We start from the raw sequence: 21,143 nt of genomic DNA on the forward strand, positions 1-21,143 counted from the left end.
AGTAAAATCAAAGTCAATTGGAATTAGGAGGAAAACTCTCCACTGGCTGGAGTCATACTTACCACAAAGGAAGATAGTTGTGATTGTTCAATCATCACAGCCCCAGGACATCGCTGCAGGAATTCCTCAGGTCAGTGTCCTAGGCCCAACCATCTTCAGCTGCTTCATCAATGACCTTCCCTCCATCATAAGGTCAGAAGTGGGGATGTTTGCTGATGATTGCACAGTGTTCAGTTCCATTCACAACTCCTCAGATAATGGAGCAGTCCATGCCCGCATGCAACAAGACCTGGACGAAATTCAGGCTTGGACTGATAAGTGGCAAATAACATTCGCGCCGCACAAGTGCCAGGCAATGACCATCTCCAACAAGCGAGAGTCTAACCACCACCCTTGATATTCAGCGGCATTACCATCACCGAATCCTCCACCATCAACATCCGAAGGACACCATTGACCAGAAACTTAACTGGACCAGCCACATAAATACTGTGTCAACAAGAGCAGGTTAGAGGCTGAGTATTTTGCAGTGAGTGTCTCACCTCTTGACTCCCCAAAGCCTTTCCACAATCTACAAGGCACCAGTTAGGAGTGTGATGGAATACTCTCCACTTGTCTGGATGCGTGCAGCTCCAACAACACTCAAAGCTCGACACCATCCAGGACAAAGCAGCCCATTTGATTGGCATCCCATCCACCACCTTCAGTATTCACTCCATCCACCATCGACGCACCATGGCTGCAGTGTGTACCATCTATAAGATGCACGGCAGCAAATCGCCATGGCTTCTTCGGCAGCACCTCTCAAACCAGCGACCTCTACCACCTAGAAGGACAAGGGCAGCAGGTGCATGGGAACACCATCAACTGCAAATTCCCCTCCAAGTCACACACCATCCTGACTTGGAAATATATTGCCATTGGGTCAAAATCCTGGAACTTTCTCCCTAACAGCACTGTGGGAGTACCTTCACCACACAGACCGCAGTGGTTCAAGAAGGCGGCTCACCATCATCCTCTCAATTAGGGCAATTAGGGATGGGCAATAAATACTGGCCTTGCCAGCGATGCCCAAACAAATAATAAAAAAAAAAATACAAGGTGTATACAGAAATGAGCTATTCTTCTGTTCACTTCCTGCTTTAGGAATCTCTGCTATTTGTAAGATTTGTATGGGCCTTGATGGGATGACTTCTTGGCCTTTTATTTATGCAAACATCTGAAAATGACAAGGCAGGAAAAGCCCACTGGGTCCATCAAGCCTTATTTATTTCAGAGTGCAGTTGGCTTTGTGAATATTATTTACAGAAAATAGAGAGTCACTACTATGCAGCTGTTTTATAAGAAAGGTAAAGGGCCAGCAGGGGCCATTCATCCCATTTGAAGTTCATCCCTCGGCTAATGCAATTCTTCCATTGTAGCTTCCAACACCAATTTAAATGTGCCAAATATTTTTGCCTCTAGCGCTTTCCAGTTGCCAAATGCTATTTAATCAATATTTTATTGACTTCAATCAATAGCACATTTTAAAGATTCCTCGATAATTACCTCGGAATATTTTTTAATATTTTCCATAACCAATTTCATAAAGTATTTTGCAAAATGTTGAACACTTTAACCAGCATTTAGGAGGAAGAGGAGGGATGGAATTGCATAGTAAATGTATGTACACTGAGCTGAGTGATGCTCGGGATGTAAAATTTATTACACTTTGCCAAAACGTTTAATTTGTCACCTTAATTATGATCCTTATCTTTGACAGATTTGGAAGCGATCTGGAGCTTGGTTTTACAAGGGATTGCCAAAGTACATCCTACCATTGAAAAGCACTTCTAGAAACAATGAGCTGCACTTGCGGCCTATTCAGGTGGAGACCTTGCAGCCTGGAAAAAGTATTGTTGTCAACCGATCGTACAGCTGGGCTAGAGGAAAAGGTTGGTGTTTTTGGTGTCTTGTGAATAGTAAGAGTCGATTTCGAGGGGGCATTGTTTTAAGGTGGTTGCTGGAAGGTTTAGAGGGGATTTAAGAGGGGGCTTCTTTACACAGTGGGTTGTGGGGATCTGGAACTCACTGCCTGGAAGAATGGTGGATGCAGAAACCTTCACCACTTTTAAGAGATGGTTGGATGGGCACTTAAAGTGCCGTAATCTGCAGGGTTACGGACCTAGAGCTGGTAATTGGGATTAGACTAGATGACCTTTTGTTGGTCGACGCAGATATAATGGTAAGTACTGTAGGGAATAGAATACGGCCAGGGTGATCTCCTGGACTAGTTTCGATCGCCTGGATGGGTCGGAGAGGAATTTTCCCAGATTTTTTCTCCCTAAATTGGCCTGGATTTTTATCTAGTTTTTGCCTCTCCCAGGAGATCACATGGTTCCAGTTGGGGTGGAGTGTAGAATGTTTCAGTATAAGGGTTGTTGCAGTGGTGTGGGGCGGACTGGTTGGGCTGGGTGCTCTTTGCCTTTCTGTCAGTGTTCATGGGTTTGTATGTAACCTTTAGGGCTGCTGATGAAGGGCCATGCGGCTCTTTGTCGGCCAGTGCAGACACGATGGGCCGAAATGGCCTCCTTCTGCGCTGTAAATTTCTATGTTTCTATGTTTCCCCTCTCTGTAAGGATGTAGAGGCCATTTTAGTTCAGATGTCCCTTCCATATAAACTTCCTTTGTTCCAGAACTCGCTCCAGTGCCCCACGAATCAAATCCCACTTCTCCCACACCAACCTCTGAGCCACGCATTCATCTCCCTGATTCTATTGACCCTACGCTAATTTGCTCGTGGCTCAAGTAATAATGCAGAGATTATTATCTTTGTGGTTCTGCTTTTCAATTTAATCCCTAGCTGTTCAAACTCTCTCAGCAGAACCTCTTTTTTTAGTCCGACCTATGTCATTGGTACCTACATGTACCACGACAATTGGATCTTCCCCCTCTCACTCCGTTTTTCTCCAGCCTGGAGGAGATGTCCTTTACCCTGGCACCGGGTAGGCAACACAGCCTTCGGGACGCACACTCTCGGCTGCAGAGAACTCTATCTATCCCCCTAATTATACTGTCCCCTACTACAACCACCTGCCTCTTTACTCCCCCTACTTGAATGACTTTCTGTACCATGGTGCCTTGATCAGTCTGCTCATCCACCCTGCAGTCCTCAAGAGTTGCAAGAACCTCAAATCTATTGGACAAGTGCAGGGACTGAGGCTCCTGCAATACTACCTCCTGGATCCCCTTACCTGCTTCACTCGCAGTCACACCCTCCTGTCCCTGACCAAGTGTCAATTCTAAAGTATTTAATCTAGAGGGTGTGGCTGCCTCCTGGAGCAAAAGGTCCAGGTAACTTTCTCCCTCCCTGATGTCTCGCAATGTCTGTAGCTCGGACTCCAGCTCCTCAACTCGGAGCCGAAGTTCGTTGAGCCGCAGACACTTGCCGCAGATGTAGTCGCCCTGGACTAAAATGTCCAGAAGCTCCCACATAAAGTAGCAGCAACACCTCCTATTTTCCCATTATTTAATTAAATTAATTAGTTTAGCGTTAATCAAATATTTACCCTACATCCAACATTCAACATCCAATAGGGAGTTATCTGGAGATTATCTCCCATAAGATCTTGTAACCTAGCACCCAAGTCCTTAAGCTCCCTCTGCAAGATCCCATATTCTATCTTTGTCATTGGTTCCAACATGACCCATGTCTTTTCAGATGTTTTTCAACCTTTTCTGTGATATCCTTCATATGATGTATTTGCAACCATGCTCTGTACCATGTAATACATGTAATAGCCAACAGATGGGGAAAGCCCGGGAGACACACATTACTGCACCTCGTGCTGCCTCCCTATTTAAAGCAGCTCCCCCTGCAGTGCTCACTTTTGGAGTTTACATTAAACCTAAAGGTCACAAGGTGATCAGCTCCAGCATGGGCCACATGTGATTTATTATAGTGATAAGCATACGTATCACTTCACCCTGGCACTTGAGAGGCAATGTACAATTCAGGACTCCCGGTTATGACTACAAACCAGGCTGTCTATTCGCCTACTATGGAATCTACAACTACAACCACTCATTTATTCCTATAGTCTACTTGCCTCTGACCCTTCTGCCTAGTCCCTTGCTTTCGAGGCTTGGGACACATGAAAAATAACCAATCGGGTGCGGTGGGAGGGGGTTGCCAGCACCAGTGAAACTGCCTCTGACCATGCTTTTGGTCACCTGCCCTAATATCTCCTTGTGTGGCTCGTTGTCAAATGTTGTTTGATAATGCTCCTGTAAAGTGATTTGGGACATTTTACTGCATTAAAGGCGCTGTATAAATGCAAGTTGTAGTGGTAGAAGTTGGAAAGGAGTGGTGGGAAGAAAGTTGTGAAAAGAAAGACTGCTTGAGTTTTTGTTGCAGTAAAACTGCTGATTTATGCTTAAATACTGCCTCGTTGAGCTTCTAATGGCTTAATATAATAATTTCCATCTCGTACTGTGTACCAGTGGTTGTTTTTCTTCAAAGTAATGATATGAATGATGATTTCTGTACGCACAAGATACTTAAATTGAAAGCATAATGAATATATTGAAAGCCGATTTTCCTTTTCTGGTGCAAGTCATTAACTGGTGCTGATTCTGCCAGTGTGTGTATCTGTTAATACTACTCACATTACCTTGGTCAGCTCATTTAAAAAAAAATCTCGATTCGTAGATTCAGGTACAACCTGGGGATAAGTTGAAGAAGCACACTAGTGGTAGGAGCTGACATTTCTGCATGAGTGTCACAATGAGGAGGACAAAAATTCTGAGCTTTAAAAAGGCATCTCAAGCAATTAGCAGCCTTAGCCAGGGTTTATGGGATGGAGAATCAAGAAGAAATGGAGAGAGAGGACGTCCCATGTGCAGGCTCGAGGCCACAGCTAACCAGTTCCGTCACTTGCTGCCCCAGCCGCAGAGCCCATGTGACAGCAGATGGCCCAGTTCTGCATCTGGCTCCGCACAGTATCTTTTGTGCAGCATGGCCTACCTGGAATCCCTTTGGTGTTTCACCTTTTCCAACACCTCATACAGGGGATTCCCATTGGGAAACACATTGATGGTAGGAATGGTGTTGCAGAAAAAAAAAATTAAACAATTGCCACAAAGGAACCTAAATGCCAGGAGAAAAAAAGTCCTGGAAATTGGGCAGAAATGGCCTCAAAACTGTTCGGCTCCTAAAAAAAACCATGGATGCCAGTTCCAATGGGCATTATTTACAGTTGTCCTCGAAACCATGTTCAGCAAGGGAAAAGTTCCCAGGAGGTGCCAGTGTGTATGATGTAGATATTGTAATGAGGGTCCCGCCTGCTTCAAGTGGGCATGTCCACTGCTTGCTCCACGGCCTACTGGAACTGTTGCCAAGTGCAAATGGGCCAGAGATCTGGGGTTCTGGATCTCCATGCCTTTATCCTTATCCGACTGTCAAAAAAAAATGAAAGCACATGTGGTGTTAGGATGAGGGAAAATTTGCCCATAATTGAGCATGAATGTCAGTTGAGCAGTTGTTTTTAGTGTGTGATGGGGCCAGTGCTTCCAAGTGCATATTAAGTAAACAATTAGGTTACATGCTGAGTCAGTTTGTAAAGCTAATTTATTTGTCTTATGTTTAAATGTTTTTCGGCATTTAATATATTGAAGCCTTGATTGCGGGGGAAATTAACTTGCTGTGCCCATAATGTAAATTAAAGTGAGAATATCTTGCTGAATAGTTTTCCTAATGGTTTTGAGGATAATTCCCACTGTTGAGTGCAAGATTTAATGAAGATAAATTAGTTGCTATTACTTTTACATGCTGTGTCATTATTGATTGGTAATCAGATTTTAAATGAGCCATTGCAGATTAAGCATCAGAAAAATGCTGCAAGATCCTAAAAATTATCCTTTGATCCATGTGTTTATCCTTCTAAGCAATTAATAAACTGTTGGGTTAAATTGATAAGTAAAGCAGAGGGAGCACTTTTAATTGGCAACATTATTTTAACAGATATACCGCACGACGTATTACTTCTATGTAGTGGAAGCATGGGAAAACTAACCTCTTGTTATTGTTTAAAGTCATCATATTGCTGAATAATTGTAAATATGAGCTTAAATAGTGCCAATTTTTAAAACTACATTTCACACTTGGCTATCAAAAACAGTGCTGCTAATATAATATTCGGGAGACCTGATAAAAAGATGCCTTTGTATAATTTGTTGAAATCATGTCACATAAATGTTTAACTGGAAGTACTTTGTATTATAAGATACTACTGTTGTAAGATTCAATATATGATATCTGATGGTAGGAATTCTGCTGGTCACTATATGCAGTAACATTGTAAATATGTTAGTGAAAATTTCCTCCGTTTCACATTTCTACTGAAGTAGTAAACACTTTCTATAAGAAAAAATCTTACCATTTATGAGGGGCTTTCTTCCACTGCGTTTTTCCCAAAATGTATTATTCAGCATTTCTCTGCATTGTGCTGCAAATACCATCTATCTGCTCACTTTGCCGAGTTGTCTTTTCATTCTGCCCTCTAATTTGGTATCAGCAAACTGTGGTATAATTTCTTTTGTGCCTATGTCCAAATTATTAGCATAAATAGAAATCAAAAGAGGCCCTAGCGCTGATTAATGGGGCACATCACTACCCATATGACACCAATGTAAAAAAAACATCTTTTTACTCCTACTTTTTACTTTGTCTCCAGCCATCTCTGTAACCGTGTGCCTTAATTATTGCAACCTATCTCTGAAGTGGCCCCTTGTCAAATGCCTTCTGGAACACTGTTGGGGTAAAAAGAAGACTTATCTTCCTCAAGGTGGACTCTCTGACCTAAGGAATCGACACCTGCCCGTATTGTATAGCGACCATGGAATCATGCAAACGAAACCTCGTTAACTGGTTTTATTCGAACATGCTCGGGAAATGTTCCGATGAACACGTCAAAGTGCAAGAGTTCTACAAGCACAGTTACACGATTTTTTGATTTGTGCGACCCTCCTACAAAACCACTGATTGGCCAACGGCTCAGATTGGCTGAGTGGTTCCCCCCCACCTGTCCATCTCCCATGGTGTCACCATTCTGGAATGTGTTCAACTTTGCCTCAGTTTCTCATGACATGTTGATTGGTCTTGCTTCCCAGGGTATGCTATCTTTCTAGGCTGTTGATTCTCCACTGCCCTTGTTCTTCAGTACTGAGTGTATATTTTCATCTTCTATCAGTCTGTGCTAAGGGTCAATGCAGTGTTGGTTAATGAACCAGCATAAGTAGCCATCGGGCATTGCTGCCTCCCTCTTCTTAACCCAATGTATACGAGTGTATAAGCGTGCTTTACATACAGAAATGAGTTTTACATAATCGGTCAATATTACAATCCATACCGTAAACCAGAGGAACTCCCGATTCCTCAGAACCTCCTAATTCCCTTATGCTTCTTACTCGCGTGTACTTTTTACCCTCTTACAAACAGCATCCACCACATTCCATTTATCTATATACTGATTTCTTAAGAAGGGTGCTTATTTTCAACATGAATTATGTGTCATGCCATTACCCACGTAGATAAGAATGGTAGGTGCATTTGGGTTACAATATATTCTCAATAAATGGGAAACACACCAGCCAATTTGTGCATAGAAAGGTCCCACAAACAGCACTGAAATAAATGGTCAGAACATGTGATTTTATGTGATGATTGAGGGATAAATGATGGACAGGACACCAGGAGAACTCCCTTGATCTTCTTAGAATAGTGCCATGGGATCTTTCATGTAATTCTGAGAAGGGACACATCTCATGTGAAAAACGGCACCTCCATCAGTACAGCACTCCCTCAATCATGCACTGGTGCATCAGCCTGGATTACATGCTCAAATCTCTGGATTGGAAGTTGAATCCACAACCTTTTGACTCGGGTGAGAGTGCCATCAACTGCGTCAAGGCTAATGCCAAGGATCGTGTCGCAAAGAGCGGCAGAAACATTTAGAAAGCTTCTGGAGAGTATTAAGACACCTCAATCCATCAGCCACCTGTTCCAAAGCCAGGGTAGCTGGGGGTTGAGAAGTGGCAGATCAGAATACAGGGAAAGGGGCCTGTAGGTGCTCGCTTAAGTCTGCAGACAAGTGACCGTTCAACCCAACTCCTAGCTTCCTCTTTGGTTTATGAAGTTGAAGTGAACGCTGTATGTTAGGAGTGTTTCCCTCTGTCACTCCACAGGACCATCACATAGGTTAGCACTGCAGCATGGTTGCAATAAAGAGCAGGCAATTTGCTCTGCCAGATTATTGCCCAGGCAATGAAGTTGAAAATCTACTCTCAGGCCTTTTGATTTCTGTGTTTGTGGCAATGATGTGTTTGTATTTGTATTGATTTCTTGGTGTGATGTTTTGTGTTGTGTGATATGATGCACTTTCTGGGTCTATGATGTATGTTTTTGGTGTGATTTCTGTGTTGGAAGTGTTTATATTGCTGGAAACGTCTTTGTGCAATGTGTTTTGCTGCTGTGTGTGTGTTTGTTTGTTTTGATGTGTTGATTTAGGTGTTTCCGCATGTTGGCTGTTGAAGCACGTCTTTTGTAGGATATTGTGTGGTCATGCTTCTGTGTTTCGCTGTATTGATTTGTGTCTGTGTCTCTCCTTTTATGTTTGTTTATCTGTGTTCTTGTGCATCCCCTGTGTTTTACTGTGATGTGGTGCTTGACTCCCTCTGGAATAGATGTCTCTCCTCTGTCTGCTGCTATGTTTTGATGTGGATTACAATGTGAGTCATAGATTAGGTTTCCTTGGTGCCTTCTGAAAAGGAAAATGTATTTGGAATGGTGCCCGATATATTTTCCTCTGTGTGGCATTTTTCTTTTATCCTTGGTTGAACTGTAGGGTCTCTGTGAATGGAGAATTCTCCTTAAATGGTGACCAATGTCTGCAGTATTGTTGGGGGAGAGCCAGGAAAGCATGAAAGAGGCTGAATAATAACATAGTGGCAATGGAGGGCATATGAAGCCCGTTAGCAAGTGAACAGCGAGGTTGGAGTTGAGGGCAACGAAAAGCTGTTTTTTTTTTAAGTTCCAGGACCGCTGGCTCACGTGCCTTCAGGACTCGTGTGTTGAAATCCTGGTTCAAGGCTCGAATGTGCAACTTTTCTAACTCCGCGACAAGCGCGCTACCACTTGAGAGAAATTGAGATAGTGACTTCCATTGTTGTGTATGAAATGTTAGAAATTCTTTGGCTGCTCTCTGGTGTTGCATTCTGTAGCTGGCTATGGTAAGAATGGGAATATGATTTTAATTTCACATCACCCATCCTTTTATGGAACAAATTTGATTTGCCACTTAGTTTGTAATAAGTATTCTTTACTGAGACAGTAAATTTACAAAGTAATTGTCAGTAATCTCCATTTTAATTAACATTTGTAATTATTTCAAGATTATTTGATTCAATGCTGTTGATTGATGTTTATGCATTGGTATTGGACATTGCTACTTTGTAACACAGCTTCTCCTCAGTCAGAGAATGAGTGATTAGGCACAGATATGATGACTGGTCTCTCATCAAAGGAACAGTTCAGGCTACTTATTATGGTAGACAACGCGCCTGATTACATAGTTAATGGTCTTGAATTTGCGGTCAGAGGCTTCCCACGGACAAATGCCTCCGAATCGCAAGAAAAGTGTGAACCTACCTGATGGTCCAGGGGGTTCATAGACCCGCGCTCCTGGACCTCTACGTATATGTAAAGACCCACGTATCCCAGGGTCGCAAGCAGTTCGCAAGCGTCCCTGGGATTACTTAGAAACATAGAAATTTACAGCGCAGAAGGAGGCCATTTCGGCCCATCATGTCTGCGCCGGCCGACAAAGAGCCGCACGGCCTTTCATCAGCAGCCCTAAAGGTTACATAGAAACCCATGAACAATGACGGAAAGGCAAAGAGCATCCAGCCCAACCAATCCACCCCATACCACTGCAACACCCCTTATACTAAAAACATATACACTTCACCCCAACTGGAGCCATGTGATCTCCTGGGAGAGGCAAAAACCAGATTAAGAACCCAGGCCAATTTAAGGAGAAAAAAATCTCGGAAAATTCCTCTCCGACCCATCCAGGCGATCAAAACTAGTCCAGGAGATCACCCTGGCTGTATTCTATTCCCTGCAGTACTTAACATTATATCTGCGCTGACCAACAAAAGGTCATCTAGTCTAATCCCAATTACCAACTCTAGGTCCGTAACCCTGCAGGTTACTGCACTTTAAGTGCCTATCCAACCATCTCTTAAAAGTGGTGAGGGTTTCTGCATCTACCACTCTTCCAGGCAGTGAGTTCCAGATCCCCACAACCCTCTGTGTAAAGAAGCCCCCCCCTCCCCCCTCAAATTCCCTCAAAACCTTCCACCAACCACCTTAAAACTATGCCCCCTCATAATAGCCCCCTCCACCAATGGAAATAGACTCTTACTATCCGCTATGTCCAGGCCCCTCAATATTTTGTACACCTCGATGAGATCTCCTCTCAACAACCTCTGTTCCAATGAGAATAAACTCAACCTATACAATCTGTCTTCATAACTAAGATTCTCCATTCCAGGCAGCATCCTAGTAAATCTCCTCTGCACCCTCTCTAGTGCAATCACGTCCTTCCTATAATGTGACCAGAACTGCACGCAGTACTCCAGCTTGTAGCCAAACCAAAGTATTATACAATTTAAGCATAACCTCCCTGCTCTTATATTCTATGCTTTGGCCAATAAAGGCAAGCTGCTTTCAGGGATCTGTGGACAAGTACTCCCAGGTCCCTTTGCTCATCTACACTATTAAGTGGCCTACCGCTTAATGTGTATACCCTTTCCTTATTAGCCCTCCCAAAGTGCATCATCTCACACTTCTCTGAATTAAATTCCATTTGCCACTGCTCTGCCCACCTGACCAGTAGATTGATATCCTCCTGCAGCCCATGACTTTCCTCTTCATTATCAACCACACAGCCAATTTTAGTGTCGTCTGCAAACTTCTTAATTATACTCCCTATATTCAAATCTAAATCGTTGATATATACCACAAAAAGCAAGGGACCCAGTACTGAGCCCGGCAGAACCCCACTGAAAACATCCTTCCAGCCACAAAAACATCCATCAATCATTACCCTTTGCTTCCTACCTCCAAGCTAATTTTGTATCCAACTTGCCCCTTTGCCCTGGATCCCATGGGCTTTAACCTTCATGACCAATCTACCATGCGGATCCTTATCAAAAGCCTTGCTAAAGTCCATATATACTACATTGTACGCACTACTCTCATCGACCCTCTTGGTTATCTCCTCAAAAAATTTAATCAGGTTAGTCAAACACGATCTACCTTTAACAAATCCGTGCTGACTGTCCCTAATTAATCCTTGTCTATCCAAATGCAGATTTATCCTGTCTTTCAGGATTTTTTCCAATAATTTTCCCACCACTGACGTTAGGCTGACAGGCCTGTAATTACTCGGCCTATCCCTTTTTCCCTTCTTAAACAAGGATACGACATTAGCAGTCCTCCAATCTCCGGCACCATGTCCATATCCAAAGAGGACTGGAAAATGATGGTCAAGGCCTCTGTTATTTCCTCTTACTTCGCTCAACAACTGGGATGCATTTCATCCGGACCTGGGGACTTAGCTACTTTCAAAGCTGTTAAACCCCTGAGGGGCTAGACTTTCCACTCCACATCGCCCATCTGTTGCTCATCTATGGCCCAAAATGGACCTCTAGCGCCCATTTTGAGCAAAAAGTGGAAACTAAGCCCAAAATATCGCCGGAAAAACAGGTGCCTAAGTTTCCACTTTGATCGCCAAGAAAATCGCCAAAATTATAGCCCACACAAGGCCCATCCCAAGTTTCAGCACCTAGCATGCACTTCGCTGGGCCGATGCAAGGCCCAAAAGAGTGCTGAGAAATAGTTGCTTTTTTCTGGGCAGAAGAGAGGGATAATGGGCACTACGGATGCCATTTTGACTTAAGAGAAAGGGTGGAGGATTAGTTGTGAGTTATTTAGAGAGTTAATTTAAAGATAATTGTACTCAGAATACTGGAATATTGGAACAGGGAATAAAAAGAGGTATTATCCAGTTTTTTTTGGAAAAAAGCTTTTATATATTTTGTAAATATTTACATAGTCACGTTATTTACTGATATTGTTGGGGCCTGTCAAACTGACTGGTATTCAGTGTAGAGAGTGCAGAGTACAGTGATTAGATATTGAGAGATTATTAAAATTAGACATCTGCCATATCTATCAGCATGCATTTGACAGGTGACTGAAGCTTTTTACGCTCTTGAAGGGACTTCATAAGCTTCATAATGACCAGGGAGGCACAGACCGAGAGAACTTTGGTTTTTCTCGAGAATAGCAGACTTCCCCAAGGTGCAGGGAGCAATATATTGTACGCACATTACCCTCAAAACATCCTTAAAGAATGCGGAGGTCTTTTGTAACAGAAAAGGGTTCCACTTGTTAAATGTGGACATTCAGATGTTGATTTACAGTTCGGGTTAATCAAAAGTTTCATTTGCATGGTGTTTCCCTGTTGTCTTGCCTACACTGGCCTATCATCGGAATTTATGCTTAGTTTAAATATAAAGTTTAGTGTAAGTAAAGTACTTGTATGGTAAAAGAATAAACAAATATGGATTAACAACTGTATAGTTGATAACTAATGTAACTGAGAGAAGACACACACAATTTATTGAATGAAATAATTTTTTTTATTAACAAATATAAAAAAATAATTTTTAACAAACTTTAATAAACTTTTTAACTATACCCTCCCTCCAACCCCCCCCCCCCCCATACACCAACCCATTCTTCCCCCAAATCCGCAAAACTGTAACAATTAACAAAACAAGAAAAATTGAATCGTTGAACATTGAACAAATAAACTTTTTAAAACACTCCCCCCTCCCTACCTGTGGCCACGTTCCCCTCCAGGTCCAGTCCCACCCCGTGTTCGTACCCCACCCACCCGTTTTGGTCTACGCAGACCGACACCAAGACGTCGTGCAGAGTGGGACGGCAAGACTTCCTGCCGTGGTGGAGGTAACGGAGCGGAAGCCTGAAGCTTCACTTCCGAGTCAGGAGGAACTGTGTCCTCCGTACTCGCTTGCATGCTCGGGGTCTTGCTACGAGCAGACACAACATCTTAGGGTGCAGCGCCGTGTCCAGCCAGCAACGCATGCCGTAGGGCATTGGCTGCGGCTGTCTGCTGCTGAATGGCCTCCAACGTCTCCCTTGCAGTCTGTGCTTGCTTGGAAGACCACTTGGAGAAGTTCATGCAGAACTCGCTCCAGGTTGCTGGAAACTGACTCCAGTTCGCGGAGAACTGGCACCAGTTTGCAGAGAATCCCGCGAAACCCTGGATAAGGACATGACCAATCGCGACTGTCCTCCTGCACAGGGATAATAAGCGCTCAGTCTGGCCCTCCACGGTAGCCGATTACTCACCCGCAGACCGAACCTCCGTGGGGTCGAAGTTTGCAAAATTATGCGCCTTGGCGTCGCCACCCGCACATCGCTTGGTCCCGGTGCATCATCCATCTCAATAGAGATGGCCGCAGGTTGACGATCCCAGCCCCCCCACAAAAACAACTTCCTCCTCCTCCTCCTCCTCCTCCTCCTCCGTAATAACTTGAGTAGTAACAACCACCTCCTCCTCCGTAATAACTTGAGTAGTAACAACCACCTCCTCCTCCGTAATAACTTGAGTAGTAACATCCTCCTCCTCCTCCTCCGTAATAACTTGAGTAGTAACAACCACCTCCTCCTCCTCCTCCTCCTCCATAATAACTTGAGTAGTAACATCCTCTTCCTCCTCCTCCGTAATAACTTGAGTAGTAACAACCTCCTCCTCCTCCTCCTCCTCCTCCTCCTCCGTAATAACTTGAGTAGTAACATCCTCCTCCTCCTCCTCTGTAATAACTTGAGTAGTAACAACAACCTCCTCCTCCTCCTCCTCCTCCTCCTCCTCCTCCTCCTCCTCCTCCTCCTCCTCCTCCTCCTCCTCCTCCTCCTCCGTAATAACTTGTAACAACCTCCTCCTCCTCCTCCTCCGTAATAACTTGTAACAACCTCCTCCTCCTCCTCCTCCTCCTCCTCCTCCTCAATAACTTGTAACAACCTTCTCCTCTTCCTCCTCCTCCTCAATAACTTGTAACAACCTTCTCCTCCTCCTCCTCAATAACTTGTAACCACCTCCTCCTCCTCCTCCTCAATAACTTGTAACAACCTCCTCCTCCTCCTCCTCAATAACTTGTAACAACCTCCTCCTCCTCCTCCTCCTCCTCAATAACTTGTAACAACCTCCTCCTCCTCCTCCTCAATAACTTGTAACAACCTCCTCCTCCTCCTCCTCCTCCTCCTCCTCCTCCTCCTCCTCCTCTTCCTCCTCCGTAATAACTTGTAACAACCTCCTCCTCCTCCTCTGTAATAACTTGAGTAGTAACAACCTCCTCCTCCTCCTCCTCCTCCTCCTCCTCCTCCTCCTCTTCTTCCTCTTCCTCCTCCTGCTCCTCCTTCCTCCTCCATAACTTGAATAGTAACCTCCTCCCCTCCCCCTCCTCCCCCTCCTCCTCCTCTTCCTCTTCCTCCTCTTCTTCCTCTTCCTCTTCCTCTTCTTCCTCTTCCTCTTCTTCCTCTTCCTCTTCCTCTTCCTCTTCCTCTTCCTCCTCCTCTTCCTCCATAACTTGAGTAGTAACCTCCTCCTCCTCTATAACTTGAGTAGTAACCTCCTCCTCCTCTTCCTCCTCCTCCATAACTTGAGTAGTAACCACCTCCTTCTCCCTCCTCCTCCTCCGTAATAACTTGTAGTAACCTCCTCCTCCTCCTCTTTCTCCTCCTGCGAGCTGTCGGAAGGGTCGGTATTTGTGGATGTCTCCGCTAAATCAATGGACACTTGACCTTGGAAAGATGAATGAAATTTCTAAACAACTTATAACAATACATAATAATATTTCAATCACCCAAAACATTGCAATACTTTTCAAAACCCCATGTGCACAAGGGTTCACCAGGGCTAACATGGCCTCGAGAGTACATCACAATTATTTCATTATAATTGCATAACATTACATGCGTAACTACGATATTTTTAGTATGTATTTAGTAATGTTTGACACATTGCACGGTTCCCATTACTCACGAGACTCGAGGGTGGGCTCGGCCACACCACGGGTCGTGACCGAACGGCTTTCAGGCCACTGCAAGCCCCTCGTATTGAGTTAACGTATGCACCGTAGCGGAGCCGCCGCCCGTCCTCCTTTGCTCCGCAGTTGATAGTTATCTTCTGTAAATGATAAGATAACATTGCACGGCATAAGCTAATGGACTTGAAAATAAACATTTAAGACTGACAGATTTAAATGTTCAATTATTAATTAACATTGCATTGCATATGAATAATTTTTCATACTATAAGATTCAACTTAGTGTTAGGGTGAATAAATTTATTGATAATTTAATTATTTTATATAATAAATAAATGACATTGAAGATTCTACTTAAAATTTATAAAAATGTAAATAATACATGTGTATGATTTAAAATATGAATTTTAAATATGATTTTAAATATAGAATATAAAATGCAACTTACCCTGGCTGCTGCCAGCAGGCTGTTCCATCTCTTGCGGCACTGGTCAGCAGTCCGCACTTCATTAGATGCCGATGTTACAACATCGGCAATCTCGATCCATATTCTGCGATATGCACAGGGTGGAGGTGTCCCATGCCCACCCCGTGTCAAGTCCTCCCACCTAGTAATTACTACTTTTACAAGGACCTCGTTGGCCTCCTTGCTAAAGGCTTTGGCCCTTCTCCTTTCACTTTCTCTTTCCCTTTCTCCCTGCTTCGACATTGTTTTAAGATATGACATGAAATGAAATGAAATGAAAAGATCTGTCAGATCTCCGATTTGTAAGATTTCTCAGTTTTTATCCTTCAAAGATACCTTCTACGCACAGAGCAAACACACAATCCTCTCTCCTCCTCTCTCTCCCGCTCTCTCTGACCCTCCCTGTGCTTTTGAGCATGTGCGATGACCCCTGACCCCTCCAAACGCAGCAAAAAAAATCAACCAAAAAAAAACAATAGCGTTGCTAGGGAAGTTTTTGTTTTCTATGACTTCTGTTTGACTTTCGTTTTCTTTGGGCGATTGTGAGATCGCTGAAAAATCAGATCGCCCATTTGACATCGCCAGGGTAAGGCCGAGTGGAAAATCGCAAAAAAAAAAATGGCCAATGTTCCGGCGATCAGCACGTGCGAGACGTCCCATATTTCTGGAATATGGACCATTTTTTTGGGCGTTAGCCACCTAGTGGAAAGTCTAGCCCCTTAATACTTCCTCTCTCACTATATTTATTTCATCCAGAATATCACACTCCTCCTCTATAGCAGTACCTGCATTACCTCTTTCCTTTGTGAAAACAGATGCAACGTATTCGTTAAGAACCCGACCCACATCTTCCGCCTCCTCACAAAGATTACCCTCGTGGTCTCTAATAGGCTCTACCCTTTCCTTAGTTACCCTTTTACTCTTAATATATTTATAGAACATCTTAGGGTTTTCCTTAATTTTACTGGCTAAGAATTTCTCGTGCTCTCTCATAGCATTCCTAATATCATTTTTTAATTTGACCTCTTATCTTTCTACATTCCTCTAAAGATTCTAAAGTATTTAGCCGTTGATATGTGACATAAGTGTCCCTTTTTTTCTTAATCCTTCCCTGTAAGTCCCTAGACATCCAGGGGGCTCTCGAATTATTTTTCCCAACCAATGAAGAGGGAGATCCCCATTATGCTAAATTAAAAAGTAGGACCTCAAAAGTAGTAATCTCGGGATTGCTACCAGTGCCACGTGCTAGTCAGAGTAGGAATCGCAGGATAGCACAGATGAATATGTGGCTTGAGCAGTGGTGCAGCAGGGAGGGATTCAAATTCGTGGGCATTGGAACAGGTTCTGGGGGAGGTGGGACCAGTACAAACTGGACGGTCTGCACTTGGGCAGGACCGGAACCAATGTCCTAGGGGGAGTGTTTGCTAGTGCTGTTGGTGAGGAGTTAAACTAATATGGCAGGGGGATGGGAACCAATACAGGGAGATGGAGGGAAACAAAAAGGAGACAAAAACAAAAGACAGAAAAGAGATGAATAAAAGTGGAGGGCAGAGAAACCAAAGGCAAGAAACAAAAAGGGCTACTGAATATAAAAGTGCTGCAGGAGGGGTCAAAACTAAAAATCATGGTTTAAAAACTCGGATGAAAACACTCTACCTAAATGCACGCAGCATTCGAAATAAAGTAAATGAGTTTACGGCACAAATCATTACAAATGGGTATGATTTGGTGGCCATTACAGAAACATGGTTGCAAGGTGGCCAAGACTGGGAATTAAACATACAGGGGTATCTGACGATTCAGAAAGATAGGCAAGAAGGGAAAGGAGGTGGGGTAGCTCTGTTAATAAAAGATGATATCAGGGCAGTTGTGAGGGATGATATTGGCTCCAATGAACAAAATGTTCAATCATTGTGGGTGGAGATTAGAGATAGTAAGGGGAAAAAGTCACTGGTCGGCGTAGTTTATAGGCCCCCAAATAATAACTTCAAGGTGGGGCGGGCAATAATCAAGGGAATAATGGAGGCATGTGAAAAAGGAACGGCGGTAGTCATGGGGGATTTTAACCTACATATCGATTGGTAAAATCAAATCGCATGGGGTAGCCTGGAGGAGGAATTCATAGAATGCATACGGGATTGTTTCTTAGAACAGTATGTAACAGAACCTACAAGGGAGCAAGCCATCTTAGATCTGGTCCTGTGTAATGAGACAGGAAAAATAAACGATCTCCTCGTAAAAGACCCTCTCGGAATGAGTGATCACAATATGGTTGAATTTGTAATACAGATTGAGGATGAGGAAGTTGTGTCAGAAACGAGCGTACTATGCTTAAACAAAGGGGACTACAGTGGGATGAGGGCAGAGTTGGCTAAAGTAGACTGGAAACAAGGACTAAATGGTGGCACAATTGAGGAACAGTGGAGGACTTTTAAGGAGCTCTTTCATAGTGCGCAACAAAAATATATTCCAGTGAAAAAGAAGGGCGGCAAGAGAAGGGATAACCAGCCGTGGATAACCAAGGAAATAAAGGAAAGTATCAAATCAAAGATCAATGCGTATAAGGTGGCCAAGGTTAGTGGGAAACTAGAGGATTGGGAAAATTTTAAGCAACAGCAAAGAATGACTAAAAAAGCAATAAAGAAAGGGAAGATAGATTACGAAGGTAAACTTGCGCAAAACATAAAAACAGATAGTAAAATCTTTTACAGATATATAAAACAGAAAAGAGAGACTAAAGTAAATGTTGGTCCCTTAGAAGATGAAAAGGGGGATTTAATAATGGGAAATGTGGAAATGGCTGAGACCTTAAACAATTATTTTGCTTCTGTCTTCACAGTGGAAGACACAAAAACCATGCCAAAATTTGCAGGCCACAGGAATGTGGGAAGGGAGGACCTTGAGACAATCACTATCACTAGGGGGGGTAGTGCTGGACAGGCTAATGATACTGAAGGTAGACAAGTCCCCTGGTCCTGATGAAATGCATCCCAGGGTATTAAAAGAGATGGCGGAAGTTATAGCAGATGCATTCGTTATAATCTACCAAAATTCTCTGGACTCTGGGGAGGTACCAGCGGATTGGAAAGCAGCTAATGTAACGCCTCTGTTTAAAAAAAGGGGGCAGGCAAAAGGCAGGTAACTATAGGCCGGTTAGTTTAACATCTGTAGTGGGGAAAATGCTTGAAATTATCATTAAGGAAGAAATAGCGGGACATCTGGATAGGAATAGTGCAATCAAGCAGACGCAGCATGGATTCATGAAAGGGAAATCATGTTTAACTAACTTACTGGAATTCTTTGAGGATATAACGAGCATGGTGGATAGAGGTGTACCGATGGATGTGGTGTATTTAGATTTCCAAAAGGCATTCGATAAGGTGCAACACAAAAGGTTACTGCAGAAGATAAAGGTACGCGGAGTCAGAGGAAATGTATTAGCATGGATAGAGAATTGGCTGGCGAACAGAAAGCAGAGTCGGGATAAATGGGTCCTTTTCCGGTTGGAAATCAGTGGTTAGTGGTGTGCCACAGGGATCAGTGTTGGGACCACAACTGTTTACAATATACATAGATGATCTAGAAGAGGGGACAGAGTGTAGTGCAACAAAATTTGCAGATGACACTAAGATTAGTGGGAAAGCGAGTTGTGTAGAGGACTCAGAGAGGCTGCAAGGAGATTTGGATAGGTTAAGCGAATGGGCTAAGGTTTGGCAGATGGAATACAATGTCGGAAAGTGTGAGGTCATCCACCTTGAGGGAAAAAAAACAGAAAAAGGAATATTATTTGAATGGGGAGAAATTACAACATGCTGTGGTGCAGAGGGACCTGGGGGTCCTTGTGCATGAAACTCTTTTAGAGCATGAATCCCAAAAGGTTAGTTTGCAGGTGCGGCAGGTAATCAGGAAGGCAAATGGAATGTTGGCCTTCATTGCGAGAGGGATGGAGTACAAAAGCAGGGAGGTCTTGCTGCAACTGTATAAGGTATTGGTAAGGCCGCACCTGGAGTACTGCATACAGTTTTGGTCACCTTACTTAAAGAAGGATATACTAGCTTTGGAAGGGGTACAGAGACGATTCACTCGGCTGATTCCAGAAATGAGGTGGTTACCTTATGATGATAGATTGAGCAGACTGGGTCTTTACTCCTTGGAGTTCAGAAGGATGAGGGGTGATCTTATAGAAACATTTAAAATCATGAAAGGGATAGACAAGATAGAGGCAGAGAGGTTGTTTCCATTGGTAGGGGAGACTAGAACTAGGGGGCACAGCCTCAAAATACGGAGGAGCCAATTTAAAACCGAGTTGAGAAAGAATTTCTTCTCCCAGAGGGTTGTGAATCTGTGGAATTCTCTGCCCAAGGAAGCAGTTGAGGCTAGCTCATTGAATGTTTTCAAGTCAAAGATAGATAGATTTTTAACCAATAAGGGAATTAAGGGTTACGGGGAGAGGGCGGGTAAGTGGAGCTGAGTCCACGACCAGATCAGCCATGATCTTATTGAATGGCGGAGCAGGCTCGAGGGGCTAGATGGCCTACTCCTGTTCCTAATTCTTTATGTTCTTATGCTTATGGAGATTCTATTTACATATGGAATCCCCATAAGCTTAACAGGTATCACATAAAAAACACACATTTCACACCAGTTAAATAAAAATAAATCATTACATGTTCAAAATTAATTAAAATACAATGAAATTAATAATTTAAAACAAAAACTAAATTTTTTGAAAAATAAATGTAAACGTTTTGAAGGGGTTAAAAATAACCTAAAACGAAAGTTTTTTTTAATGTTTAAATTTTTAAAAATTATTTATTTATTTAAACTCATGCTGGTAAAAGAATAACAAGTGTAAGAATTTCATAGGTACTCACTGGGCGAATAGCTCAGCTCTCAGACAGCGAATGTCCATTTCCCGGGTATGCAGTGGATCTGTCAAGTTGAAACTTTTGATTTTGCGCATGCGGAAGCCTGGAACTTGCGGGGCACTTACGAGCGGTCATAGGCCCCGGAAAATCCGAGCCATTGTCTTCATTGATTCAAGTGTTAAACCACTTTATTCATACAGTATAAAATAACTGGTGTAGAGGCTATGGGCCCAAGTTTTGGGCCGCGCCTAGAACGGTGCAGCCCCGACCTGGATGCCCGTTTTTCGCGCCAGAAAGTGCGCCTAGAAAAAACTTACCTATTCTCCGGCTCCCTGCTGGTCCTCTGGAGCTGGGCGCGGCGCAGCACAAGCTGTAGGGGGCGGAGCCAGGTCCCAGCGCTGAAAACAGTGCCGGGACCTCTGCACAGGCGCGCTACAGTGGGCGCGCATGTGCAGTAGCTCCAGGCGCCCAAAACTGTGTGGGAGGGGCCCGAAGCACGCAACCCCTAGCCCTCGCCAAATGGCCTCACTGGGGCTGCGTCGATAAGGCTGCCTCCCACGGCCAGCTCCTGATTCCTCCGGACCGGGACCCGACCCGACTTGACGCCTGCTCCCCCCCCCCCCCAGACC

The 21,143-nt window shown here is 43.7% G+C and overlaps 1 protein-coding gene across 4 annotated transcripts in view; it reads left to right on the forward strand.

Moving 5' to 3' along the window:
- The window catches only part of LOC139226422 (rab effector Noc2-like), a 300,066-nt gene that overhangs the window by 230,229 nt on the left and 48,694 nt on the right, over positions 1–21,143 (forward strand). For all 4 annotated transcript variants that reach the window (XM_070857183.1, XM_070857186.1, XM_070857185.1 and 1 more), the window contains one exon: positions 1,763–1,934. In XM_070857183.1, the coding sequence (XP_070713284.1) occupies positions 1,763–1,934 (172 nt within the window). The remainder of the gene's footprint in view (positions 1–1,762; positions 1,935–21,143) is intronic.

This window comes from Pristiophorus japonicus, chromosome 16, assembly GCF_044704955.1.
Source record: "Pristiophorus japonicus isolate sPriJap1 chromosome 16, sPriJap1.hap1, whole genome shotgun sequence".
NCBI lineage: Eukaryota > Metazoa > Chordata > Chondrichthyes > Pristiophoridae > Pristiophorus > Pristiophorus japonicus.